This window comes from Carassius auratus, unplaced genomic scaffold (assembly GCF_003368295.1).
Source record: "Carassius auratus strain Wakin unplaced genomic scaffold, ASM336829v1 scaf_tig00012264, whole genome shotgun sequence".
Lineage (NCBI taxonomy): Eukaryota > Metazoa > Chordata > Actinopteri > Cypriniformes > Cyprinidae > Carassius > Carassius auratus.
The window spans coordinates 67,054-80,318 of record NW_020524277.1 but is presented as its reverse complement, the minus strand read 5'-3'; the positions used below and the strand labels follow the sequence as shown (position 1 = coordinate 80,318).

Sequence of the window (13,265 nt, the reverse complement as noted above, 5' to 3'; positions counted from 1 at the left end):
AAAGAATAAGCAGACTTACCCTCATGTATTGCTTGAAAATATCTGCACCAGTGTTCATCTCAACAACATTGTAAATAATGAGTTTGCAGTATGCGGCCAGCAGGTTTCGCCTCTTGTGCAAAGCTTCGATTTTACTGGCTTCATCATCTTGCTGCCCATCTGTTCGAAAACAAAGGGAAAAAGACCTTCAAATACTGCTCATGAAACAGCTTGTACTAGAAGGAAAACTGCTGCCCTCTAGTGGCCACCTTTTAAACGCTGCTACCTGACAACAAATGAAGCATGACAAATTGATATTTGTCCAACAACTCTCCTTTTAAACTAGTCTGTCTACTTCAGCTAAAGCTATGTGCACAACAGGATTAAGTGTTGCTAGAGTCTCTAATCTCTAAATCAATTAAACGCTTCTAAAGCCAATTTCCTTTGTGTTGTCTTAGTGTTCGCGTTCAACAGCCAGGGGAACTAAATCCATTCAGCAAAGCCTGTTGGTTCTAACTGAAAGTCATTATGCCATTAGCAGTGATAGACCTGTGCTGTTGCTGTCTTCATCCTGGTCAATGAAGACGTGGTCCAGGATGAAATTGAGAAGATCGGACTGCAGGGATGCCTCGGGGTTGTATACTAAGGGCTCGAGAGCTTCCCTCCCACCTGAGACGATCTGATGGCTGAAGATCAGCAGCAGGTCACAGAGGATGGTGAAGGCCTGAGGGAGAACATACACTCAGGTACAGGCTGTTTGAGGAATGAGGGATAGTGACGTGTTGTGACCACTGATACAGACCTGCTCTTTGACGGCGGTGTTAACGCTGGTTAGGTAACGCTGGCACATTAGACAAAATGCCCTCATCTGCTTCCTCAGAGTCAACATGTCCTCCTACAGAGACCAAATGCTTTGTTGACATCCAACAAACCACAGCAAATAAGGCGAAAGGATGAATGCATACGAATCATATGAATGGGAGCTACCTTTTTAGAAGTGCCCTCAGAGACCTTGGCTAAACTCCAAAGAATGACGTAATGTGTGCACTGCAGTGCGTGAATGACAATCTGAAACGTCCAGAGAGACAGTGATGTTACCCAACAATCATGACGCAAAAGCAAAGTTTCAGCTGATTTCGAGCTGTTATTTCTACATATGCTTGGTTGTCTCGGAGTAAAAACAAAATACAGAAAAACAGGTAATTGTGAGATAAAGTAAAAAAAATACGAAACAAAATCACTGTGTGAACAAAATCAATTGTGAGGCTTCAAGATGCAATTCTGAGAAATAGAGTTCTAAAAAAGGCACAATCACATAAATTAGTCAATTATATATAAATTGATCACAATTATGAGAACGATGAATCTTAAGTTGCAATTATGAGAAATAATCACAATCGTGAAAGCAGAAGCCTCAATTGTGACACATGAATTTACTATTAAATGAGAAAGACAATTCATATAAAGTAACAATTGTGAAAAGTGTCATTAAGTCTGGCCCAGTCAGGCACTACCTCAATAATTCTTCATATGCACATCAATACCTGCTCAGGCATGTCTCCGTTTTCAATACCAGTGTTCAGTAACTTGTAATTGCTGGTGAAGAGGTCCCATTTGGAAAGGTCATGAGCACTAAACACAAAAAAAAGGATTGGAATGGGTGTTAGAAAAGTAAATTACAGCCTTCACCTAAAGTGAAAGGTAAACAATTGCTAAAGCCCCTTTCACACTGCATGCCAGACCCGGCAAATTGCCGGAACATTGCCGGGTCGCATTCTGTGTGAAAGCAAACACGTCCCGGGATTGATTCCGAGTTGGGGACCTAGTAACATTGCCGGGTTCAGTCCCGGGACGATCCCTGTGTGAACAAAAGCCAGATCTAATGCCGTGTTGAATTGATGACGCACATTATTGCCCGACTCTTTTACCAGGTGTTTTGAAGGAAGATCATAGTTTGTGACAAAAAAATATGAGCAAACTGTAATGAAGCAGAGATCAGTTAGTTCCTCACTTTCCGTGCTGAAGCTGAGATCGTTCGCTAGCTTCAGTGAAAGTATAATGTGTCTAATGTTTTCGACTCGTGCATTCCACGTCACACACTGATGTCACTTGTGGTTACGGGACCTTAACGGGTTCTGTGTGAAAGCACTCACATATTCCAGGTAATCACTGGCAGTGTGAAAGTGCAAACTCTAGCGACCCGGGAACAATTGCAGGGACACATTACCCGTGTATTTGCCAGAATCGCAGTGTGAAAGGGGCTTAATACTCAGGGAGGTGAGACAGGGAAGCCTTACTTGTGGAAAGCTGTGATCCTCTTCAGTGTGGACAGAACTTGATAAGCATCATCTTCATCTGGGTCTTCACCCTGTGGGAAAAAAAACAAGTTATATATAAAGACATCTGCAACTTTCTCAGCTTCTGTTGGATTGTGGCAACATTAAGAAATAAGTAGTTTGAATTGAGTACAAGGGAAGTTAAATTTACTACTGACTGACTAGTAAGATAAGTCTACTGGCCTGTCTTAAAAAATGCTCTGAATAATAAAGGCTATATTAGGGTCAAGTACATAAGAACGTAATCATATGCATTCTTTTAGGGTTGTTCACAAAATATGCAGTCTTGTGTTTGTGATTTTTTTTAACGGAATCTGAAATATTTGAACATTTCCTATACAAATATAAACAAACACACGCACACACACATACACACACACACACACACACGCACGCACGCACACAGATGCTACTGTTATTTTTTTAATTACTTACTGACTGCCATTGTCTAACAAATTGTTAGATTTCACTTGGATTTATGTTAGAACACAACACAATAATATTTTTTTTTACTAAATTAAGTAGTTAAGTTAGAGATGGAGAACTAATCAGGCTCATCTATACAATATATAAATATACTCTTGCCAAACATCAAAGTGCTCCTGACGCTCCACCCTGAGCCACCCGCTGTCCTCACCTCCTGCAGGAAGTCCTCCAGTAGCCTGTTGAACTTGTCCACTTGCTCATCCAAGAGCTGGCTACGGGCGATATCCACCCGGTTAAAGATAGTGAACTCCTCGTTGCACAGGGCATGGTAGGTTTTAGAGCAAGCCTCGAGTACATCTGTGTCTGTGTGCTTCTCCACAATCTCTCTGATTTGTCTTAACAATGAATCCAGGTGCTGTGTAAGAAAAAAAAATTGCTTTCATTTGTATGCTGCACAATCAGCCTATTGTAAATAATCTGTTCATTCAGCGCATTTATTCTGTTTGAACGATATGCAATTCAGACCTTTTCCAAACGCCCTGTGGTATAGATCTCCAGATCAAAAAACTGGGGCAGCTGCAGCAGATTTGTCACTTTCTCTGCATCCACAGAGTACTGTAAGAAAGGAGAGACAGAAAAAAAAACATCTATCAGTTTCAATGGTCTGTAAATACCAGTTGATGTTGCTTTAGATTTCAACAGGCTTTAACCTTTGCAAGTAATGCTGGCAATGCTATAGCAAAGATCTCCGTCATTCTCGTCCGGTCATCAAGCTGAGTCTTCTTCTCCTTCGCTGTCAGAACCTGAAACAAGATCAAGTGAGTATTGAGAACAGCATGTAACAGTTAATGTGTGAAAGCAGGGATCTGTCTTCAAGGGCTGGCCGATGCGCGTGGCATCAGGTCTTACCCTCTTGCCTGTGCCTCTGCCCACAGGAGGATGGCATTCTGCAGCCTGACGGATGGTGCACAGCATGATCTCTATCAGAGCCGTCTCCTGTCTGTCCGTCAGAGCTGGAACACACACACACACACACACACACAAAGGTAATTAATCTCCCACTTCCTTTAGAGCAGGTAAAAGTCAACCCTGTGTGTTCTGGTGGTGTGTCACTGGGTCGTACCTTCCTCTCCAGGCAGTGGCTCATCCAGTAGTAAGCTGATCATGCACTCCCAGTCCTTCAGGATCTCTGCTGCACAGTCCCACATACTGTCCACTAGGTAGGCTGCATGCTCGTGAAGCTGAGGATATATATAGGTAGGTAGTAAATTTTTTTATGACATGCCAGTAGCTGGAGCTATTTTCATGTCAAAATAAGTTTGTTTAAATACAGTGTGGAATGATTTAAATTAGAAAATAATTATACAGATCTGCCATTTTGGGTTTTAAAATAGAGACTTTCAGGACTTCCAATGCTTCAATATTGAATTGTATTTCCCTTAAACTGTCTACAATGGAAGAAAACTGAAACACCACAGCTAACATTGTATGCAGGAGGCTTTCTGTGAAAACCATTTAAAAATCATAATTTTTGCCATTCTGTTTAACAGCACTGGTTGAACTAAAATTGCACCCTTCAACTTCATCATATGAACAGCACGGACTTGATTGACTGACACTTGATTCACAATGATGCTGTTGATGTTATCTCACCTCACTCTCCAAGAAGAAAAAGACAGCGGTTTTGATGAGGTTGGCATTCACACTCTGTCTGCCTCGTCTCTTGGGCATGCTGTCATCTTCAGGGTCTCGATGACTGAACAGTCTGCGAACAAAGATGAAAATGTAAAGCTATTTAATTTACCTTAAGCTAGTGTTGTCTCATCACCATGTCTGTTCATACACATCTCCACAATTCTTTTAATGAATTTGAGTAGGTCGGAGACTGGGTTTATAGAAAAGCAGAAATGTGATGATTCCTGTACAGCTTCATGGGACATGAATGAGTGAGTGAGGATGAGTGAAACTCACTTCTTAAAGAGGAACTCTCCTGCTGCCACAGCGACGGGCCGGTGGGCTGAATACACAAGATGGTACACACTCTCACAGTCTTCTGCAGTCAGAACCTCATCACTGCTACTGTAAACCAAACAACAACAGCACATGAGCATCCTGTCATGCTGATTATCAAAGCTGGTTGTGTCTACAGTGTTGCCTGCACATTTCACTTTTTTTCACTTAGTGAACAGTGGTTTATTTTGATGTTATAACCACTCTGAAAGATTTAGCTGATTTGCTGCAACATTTCATATTATCATCAATGCGAAAAAACTGTTGTGCTGCTTAATATTCGATAGTGATGCATTTTTTATACATTTTTGATGAATACATATGTTAAATATCATGTTAAAAATCTTTCTACCACTTTTAATCAGTAATTGCTTCATTGGTGAAAAAAAAACTCTTTAAACAACAAAAAAATGAACGATGTGTTGTCTTGACAATTGTTTTGTGTTCTTTCTAACTCATAACCAACTTCTAAGTCAAATAAAATATAAATGCAAAATATAGATGCAAGAAACTGCTATAGAAGTATGTTTTACACGTACTGTAACACCAATGTGAGCAGTTTTATTGCTTGCACTGCAACGTCATACTCCTTGTCCAACGTCATGGACACAATGCGGTCCTGATGGAGACAAACAGACAACCCATTTTATGTTAAAATATTGAAAAGATCCATAAAAACTGACAAAGTCATTAAATTAATCTCTTAATAATTTCACAAAGGAGTATTCTCATGACTAATTTCTGTGTTTGCTCTATTTTGGATGAGAAGCATCTCCAGATGGTTCTCTCACCTTGAAGCGGCTGGTGAAGAGCTCCAGCCTGGCATTGAGCTCGCGGTTATGGTACAGCCCCTGCAGAGCCGTGAGACACTTCAGACGCACCTCACCTTGCTGAGAGGGAGAAAGGAAGAGTGTAATGGTTTCGTTCCAACTCCAGGATTGTGTCGTGACTAACTCCATCTGACTCTATATTTAGGGATTAAAGAAAAAAGATTGAATCCTCACCTTGTCGTGCATCGTCCAGCCCACGTACTTCAGATAGCTGTCGTTAAGAAATGCATCACTGTACATTTTCATCCACACGCCAATCTCCTCGATGCAGATCGCCCGGATCTCTGCTATCGCATCACTGAGGAGGAATAACAGAAGTACTTAAGCCCACAGAGTATCACAGAGTATTTACTGAAGTATTAATTGGTGATTTAAGCTTGTGCTGGTAGAAAATCAACATTTATGAGAGTGCGTACCGATATCGGTGAACAAAGACACCCTTGAAAATGGCATTCATCATGTTCTCAATCTCATCTTGATTTTCTTGCAACTGTAAAGAAAATAACAATGCACTATAATCATTGCTGTAGGCAGTAAATGGCAACCTGCATTACTAATCAAAAGTTTGCATCTAAAAATCTAAAGTATATCTTATTGCTATTAAACTAAAAATGTAAAAAAAAAAAAAAACCTCATTACAGCCATTATACTGAGGAAACCTACTATTCTAATAGTCAATAGTCAAATAAGTTATATTTGATAAAACATACAATCTGCTACTATACAGAAAACAATTCAGTTTGTATAAAATAAAGCAATAAAACAATCTATGGTGCGAGTGCTGTATGCTTGCTCCGCTGACTTGACCTGTAAGTGTTTTTCTGTACATATATCAATCGAGAGCATTCTACAGATGCTGTCATAATCCTCTATACAACTAAACCTCTCTGTGTGTCCACGTGGTTTAATGCAATACTATCAAGACATCAATAAAACCTCTCACTCACACACACAGCAACAGCAGGGCCTGTTATTACATAACCCAGTTCATTTACAGCGCCAGTAAACAGCTTTCGTACTCAGGCAAGCTCTAGCCTCATGGATGCTGACAGAACGAGCTCTGTGGTTGACCCGAGAGACCTCACAGTAACACTTTCTCATTAGAATAGATTCTTTTTTTAATTTACTTTAACCATGTTTACTCAGCTTTAAATGAGGGGGAAAGTGTACAGATGAAATGTGCTGAGTGTTTGGGTGGTCGTGTGCTTTTGTGGCTGTTGGCCAACAGAGGCGTAGGTGTTTGGAAGGAAAGCAGCAAACGCTGCAGTGGCCTGGCAGCCTCACGCAAAGGGAAGTAAGTCTCCACAGGGAAAAGCGCAATGAAACCCGTTCCTCTGAAAGCTTCACTTATCCACTCTTCCCTTTTCAGCTTTCACGGTTGCTCAAAGACAACGTCAGCATGCAGAGTTTATTCAGACATATTCACCATCTCTGTCTCAGACAGCACTCACCTCCTTGCGTTTTTGAAGTAGAAGCTCTAGTCTGTCATTGGCCCTCTTGCCAATCATCTTGTTCCTCTCTGCTTCGTACTGCCGCTGAGTGTTGTCCATGTTGATGCTGAGGTTCAGAGCTACATTCACGAGGGCCGTCATCAACTTCATAGCTATGGGGAAAAAAATGCATCTTGTTTGGACTAATCAAAACAAAGTTCAGATTTACAAAGCAGCAGAGATACTGACCTGCCAGTGTGCTGGTGTGTCTGAAGGCTCGGACTTGAGAGTCAGAGAGACCGGTGAGCAGTGAGATGACCGTGTCCATCATGTACTCGTCATAGATGATGCTGTACTGACACTGCCGTACCAACACGCCAATAAACTCACAGAAACTAGACTTGAACTTCTTCCACTGCGGCCCGGCCATGGTGAGCGGGTAATCACCGCTGTCCTGCAATAATATCAACTCTCACTGGTTAGCACAAATTATACATAGAATACACACTAGTGGTGATGAAACACGTTCTTCAGGAAAGCCATTTTTCAGGGCTGAAGCGTGAAGTTTACCTCGTCAAACTCTTCTGTCATCTTCCTGATGATCTCAGAGTTTTGCATGTTGCGGAACATCTCACCTGTGACAACACCTGTAAAGATAACACTTAAAATAAGACTGAAAGTTTGGTACGTTTGAAAAATTAATAACTTTAAGAAACAAAACAGATGATAGAATAAGTTTATGTTTAGCTCAAGACTTAAAGCTGCGGTATAGGGAACTTTTGACGCTCTAGCGGTTAATAAACAGAACTGCTTGCGTCTTGCAGAAGAACATTGTAGCCGGATCTACTTCTCTATGTTTATGTCTATGAAGAATCACAAAGGTACTGGGTTACTCCGCCGCGGTACACCCGAAGCAATCTAAAATAGTCCGAATATAAACACTTATTATAGGTGCACCCTAGTGATTCAGGACAAGCTGAAAACACGGTTTGGAAAATGGATTCATGGTGTACTCGCGTATTATATACGTTTTTCTTCATTTTAAACACAAACAAAGTTACGGACCGCAGCTCTGATTGGTTGTTTCTTACCGGGAGCGGATGAATTTCTGCAAATGGCAATAGGACCACTGGGAGGAGCCAGAGGAGCTTGATTTTTTCACAGATTATCTGTCTCATATTCTACTGTCAGGACATAATGACAGGTTTAACAAATATGTAAAAAATATATTTTTACAAAAGTTACCTACTGCAGCTTTAAAGGTGTACCAAGTTTTTTTTTTAAATAAACGAAAAAGAAAAATGTAAAAAGAAACATTCATCCAGAAATGAAAATTCTGTGATTATTTACTTTATTCATGGAACAGAAATATTTAGCAGAAAGCTAAATTATTTTTTTCCATATAATGAAACTTCACAAGGAGAATTATAACTATTCTGACAACTGATGATATCTAAGCTAACTATACTAGAATCAACACCAAAAAATATCAAATTGTTTTTGAACAAGTAATGATTCGGGCTTAGTCCATGATTTTAGTCTGTTCCACACACAAAGCTCACACATGGATTAAGATAGTTTTGAATATAATACGAGAACCACTTTTATCATGGTTTAATGTCCTTTTAGGAGCTCAATAACCCCAGTCCCCATTCATTGTATTTAAGGCAGCAGTGCAAACATTCTTCAAAATATGTTATTTTTTTGTTTCACAAAAAATAATGCAGACTGGAATTAAATAATTCTAAATAAAAAAAGAAAGAATTTTAATTTTGGGAGAACTATCATGTCTGTCATGTAGCATTTATTATCTACAAGCTCAAACCAGATCACTTGAAGAATGACATTCAAACCTTTGCAGCCAGAGCACTGGATGAAGAAATTGATCAAGTCGAGAAGTGCCACGTCTCTGTCATGTTTGTAGGACTCAATCCAGTCATCAACGACTGACTGCAAAAGAGGATAGCAGAAATCTTGCAAAGGTCAAAATCTGCTCGACTTCACAGCGGTACATCTGTCTGCATATTCTCCTGCCAACACTCAAATCCCTCCAGAAGCCACAAACCCACACGAGGGAATTTAAGATGTGAATGCCAGAGCGAGACAGAAGGCAGTGTAAAAGCCGGTCATATGCTTACTGACCTGCATGGCACTCTTTCCCAGCCTGACCACTTCAAAAAGCATGACATTTTCCATGCCGTTCTCCTGGTGGTGACCGTTCATGCGTCCAGCTCCTTTCCCCGCTCCTTTCCCCTTCTCTCCAGGGCCCTTCTTTCCTTTCTTCGCCTGAAGCATAATGAAATAATGAAATGAATCAATCCCTCCACAAGTGAAAAAGTGATAAAATCAGCAATTGGTATAACGGTATAACGGCCACACCAAATAAGTTCCCAAATATCATGTGCAAATTGGTTGCAAAGAGTTTTGTACAAAGGTATTGATTTAAATTAATTTAGGTAAAAAAATGTTCTATAAACTAATTTGCTTGTTGGCAGGTTATACAGAAACATGGTTGCCTTAACATTCGTTATTCGTATCGTAATAAGTTTGCTGAAAATAAACTCACGCTCAGGTCATTCAAGATATGGATGGATTAGTTTCTTCATAGGAACAGATTTGGAGAAAATTACCATTACTTCACTTACTCACCAATGAATCCTCTGTACTGAATGAGTGTCCACTGAATGAGAGTCAATTATTCAAAATATCACTTCCTTCAGTGAAAAAAATTTAATATCACAGAAATTTGTCAGATATTTTTTTTTTTTTTACTGTTTTCTCTTTTAAACCGTGCTTCATCTGTGCATATTTCTCTCCTAAATTATGACTTTTTCACTGAAGAAAGCGATATTATGGGTAGAGGACAAATATAAGCAATATTTTGAAGTTGTATGCATTACAAACTGTCGCGTGGATTACTGTGATGGTTTCATTAGCTGCTTGGACTCTCTCTCTGACGGCACCCATTCACTGCAGAGGATCATTTGGAGGATCCATGCAATGCTGCCTTTCTCCAAATCTTTTCAGATGAAGAAACAAACTTTACATCTCAGAAGGCTTGAGGGTGAGTTAACTTTCATTTTTAAGTGAACTATTCCTTTTAAGTCACAATCTTAAGTCATGAAAGGTCAATAATTAGCTCCAGAACCATTTCCATGGAAGAGGAGTAAAAGGCCATTTATAGGAACCTTGTGAAATCTTGTAAAGTCTTTCTGATAATCAAAAATGTCAGAGTCCACTCATACCTTCCCTTTCCCGATGACGGCATTCCTCCCATCAGGATCATCGAAATCAGTGTCTGATGAGAATCGGGTGTCAGTGTCCCTGTTCACACAAATAGATCAATATTATCAGAGTGCAGGAGAATGTGTGAACGCATGCATGCACACAATCTGTATTCATTACTCCTGTGTGTCTGTGCACTCACTGAGCGAAATGATACTCTGTTTGTAATTCCGATGCAGCTATCATTTCTTTAACATCTTCTGGTCCACTTCAACTAATCAAGGGCGTTGTCTTCATACACACAGGGCAACAGCAGGTACTTTTGTCTCATAAACCTAAAACATTCAAACACAAAATGGGCAAAAACATTATCCTTATGTGTTAAGAGGTTAAAATCAAGCACACGTACATCAGAAGCCTATGAAGCCAGCTTAATATTATAAATCAACCCTGGCTTTTAATTGCTGGCTTATATTCATATGCATCAGCTGTCAGTTTTTCATGTTCTCAAGCGACGAGAGGTGCATCTTAATACAGTCTGAATGTCACGGTGTACAGTGTTGACACAAACACAGTTTGCAAGGTCTCATCAAAAGTTAAATAGTAACCAGTCACAAAATTAAAAACCTTTCTGACACACTTGTGTATACTTGTTACTGAATTCTAATGGTCAAGCCATGTTATTAATGTGTTCTCACATTTATGCTTCTTATACAAAAAATGCAGCAGTATATGTGGGCTATTCAAATTAAAATGCCTCCAAAACAAACAGTTTGGTTGTTTTATGTCTACAACTTCGATCAGTCTGTCATTATGGATAGGTGAATAAAGGCAGTTAAACTGTAGCCACAGTGGGGCAGTATGTCTCTATTTCCCCGCTCCTGAGCTGATCACTCAGACAGAGACTCTTTCAGTCAGACTGAAGGAACTCCAGTGAAAGCTGCAGGTGCACATCTTATTTCTAGTAATAGCACCATTTAAAACAACAATGATATTTAATGGGACATCATTTTCAGAATTATTTCTTCATTTCTTAAGAATATTTAAAAGCCTACTTACACTAAAAGTTATAGACCATATTTTACACAAAAGACTACCTTCCAACAGAGGGGTTCAGACCAGAACACAGCATTCTGACAATTCTGTTAAAAGGACAGTTCACCCAAAATAAAAAATAAAAAATAATAATAATAATAATAATAATCATTTGATCTCCATTGTTTCATTTTAAACCTGTACGGATTTATTTCTTTTTCGTTTTGTGGAACATACAATTATGTTATTAAAAGTATGTGTTTTAAGTCAATAGCTGAGTATGTTTTATTTGTAAGTATCTCTTTAAATTTGCTTATAAATAAGGCCATCCTTAAAAATATTTTGGTTTGCAGAACAGTAATTTAAAAAAAGGGTCGGTAGGTCGGTCTATATTTTTTTTTTCAAGTTTTAATGTAAAAAAAAAAAGGAAAATTTTGGTGATGGTGATAATGTGGGTATGAATTTAAACAAATTAGCATATCGTGACGTCACTGACTGGGTTTTCAACTAGGGGTGCTCCGATCACGATCGGCCGATCGTTATGCGCATCTCGTCAGTAAAGCCGGTTTTCTAATCGGCGGTTAATTCCATCAGGTGCGTGATTTCACATAGAGCAGCTGTTACTACACAGAGCCATTGTTAACTGAGAAGATGGTGAAAATTAACGTGATTTGCGCATCTTCTCTATTAACAATGGCTCTGTGTAGTAACAGCTGCTCTATGTGAAATCACGCACCTGATAGAATTAACCGCTGATTAGAAAACCGGCTTTACTGACGAGATGCGCATAACGATCGGCCGATCGTGATCGGAGCACCCCTATTTTCAACTCGTGCCTTTGGGCGCATAATTGCAAACCTCATTTTGATGCAGGCTATATAGACCACAAACAAATTTATTTATTGCATGAATTTCCGGGGAGAAGAAAAAAATGAGGTACTGTTATCCTGTTTTACTTGCATCCAACGCTAGGTGTCAATGCAACCTACAAATGAGAGACCGTTTACATTGCTTTCTTGGGTTGTTACTTTTGTGAAAAAAAATCCTGTTTGATTTGAGTGACAAGTGTTCTTTGAATCGATTGTAAAATCAATTTTCTAAAGAGAAGCCGTTGGACTCACGTCTCGCACAAGAGAGCCGCATGTTTAGAAAGACATGTAAAATTGATGTATTTAATTACATTTTCTAAAAATATTGAGACTTTATGTTGGGATTTTGTTCCTCATCCCACTGCATCTCATGTTTTTAAATGAAAATAAATTATTCTGTGTGACTGGTTTTCCACCCTTTTTATTTATTTAACAATGCATGTATACATGACGCTGTTTTTTATAGTTCTTTAAGCAACTTAATTAATAATAATTGTTCATAAAAATTATTTTAAATATTATGTTGTTTTTTTCAGTCATGTATTCTAATGCTTTGAATAAACGTGCAGTAATATTTTGCTCGATGCGCTATCTTAAGGCCTCAGAAAAGAAGCTAAAAGCTTTGCTTTTTAAATTCGAATACAATTCGAATTTTGATAATATTTAAGTAAAAAAAAATCGATTCGATTCGAATTTAGTTTTTCAGCTATTTTGACAGCCCTAGGCGATTCTAGCCCGAATCTGTACCTGTATGCATGAGACTGTCTGAATAAATTCACATTTCTGTTGTAAAAAGAGAGAAAGTGTGCAGAAGTATTATTTGCTGTTATGCGTGTGTCCGAAGCTGCAGTTGCTATGTGACGCGTGTAAAAAAAAAAAAAAAAAAACCTGGACGCGCTCCGAGAGAAGGTCGTTAAAAACAATTTCCTATTTTAATTTTCAAAACTTGTGTTGGTTGGTCCAATCGATTCATGCAATAGATTTTTGAACATAGTGACAGTCGACACGGACATGGTTTTAGACTAGATGGGAGAAGGGATGGGAAAAGATCTGGGCAGATCTTTTTCCAGAACTTCGTGCCAAGTTAAAGCGGTGTCAAGCTTTTTTAATGCATTTTTAGATGTA

General features: G+C 39.1%; 1 protein-coding gene across 2 annotated transcripts in view; it reads right to left on the bottom strand.

Annotated features, from left to right (window-relative positions):
• Nucleotides 1–13,265, bottom strand: part of LOC113073485 (cohesin subunit SA-2) — a 33,057-nt gene that overhangs the window by 5,247 nt on the left and 14,545 nt on the right. For both annotated transcript variants that reach the window (XM_026246380.1, XM_026246381.1), the window contains exons 2-25: nucleotides 10,439–10,571; nucleotides 10,257–10,335; nucleotides 9,154–9,297; nucleotides 8,865–8,961; nucleotides 7,582–7,658; nucleotides 7,261–7,465; nucleotides 7,033–7,184; nucleotides 5,998–6,071; nucleotides 5,756–5,879; nucleotides 5,543–5,641; nucleotides 5,291–5,370; nucleotides 4,713–4,820; nucleotides 4,395–4,506; nucleotides 3,865–3,982; nucleotides 3,651–3,754; nucleotides 3,452–3,544; nucleotides 3,267–3,356; nucleotides 2,953–3,156; nucleotides 2,277–2,347; nucleotides 1,524–1,611; nucleotides 967–1,047; nucleotides 782–874; nucleotides 529–703; nucleotides 20–159 (exon numbers count right to left, since the gene is read on the bottom strand). In XM_026246380.1, the coding sequence (XP_026102165.1) occupies nucleotides 20–159; nucleotides 529–703; nucleotides 782–874; nucleotides 967–1,047; nucleotides 1,524–1,611; nucleotides 2,277–2,347; nucleotides 2,953–3,156; nucleotides 3,267–3,356; nucleotides 3,452–3,544; nucleotides 3,651–3,754; nucleotides 3,865–3,982; nucleotides 4,395–4,506; nucleotides 4,713–4,820; nucleotides 5,291–5,370; nucleotides 5,543–5,641; nucleotides 5,756–5,879; nucleotides 5,998–6,071; nucleotides 7,033–7,184; nucleotides 7,261–7,465; nucleotides 7,582–7,658; nucleotides 8,865–8,961; nucleotides 9,154–9,297; nucleotides 10,257–10,335; nucleotides 10,439–10,482 (2,652 nt within the window). In that variant the 5' untranslated portion in view covers nucleotides 10,483–10,571. The remainder of the gene's footprint in view (nucleotides 1–19; nucleotides 160–528; nucleotides 704–781; nucleotides 875–966; nucleotides 1,048–1,523; nucleotides 1,612–2,276; nucleotides 2,348–2,952; nucleotides 3,157–3,266; nucleotides 3,357–3,451; nucleotides 3,545–3,650; nucleotides 3,755–3,864; nucleotides 3,983–4,394; nucleotides 4,507–4,712; nucleotides 4,821–5,290; nucleotides 5,371–5,542; nucleotides 5,642–5,755; nucleotides 5,880–5,997; nucleotides 6,072–7,032; nucleotides 7,185–7,260; nucleotides 7,466–7,581; nucleotides 7,659–8,864; nucleotides 8,962–9,153; nucleotides 9,298–10,256; nucleotides 10,336–10,438; nucleotides 10,572–13,265) is intronic.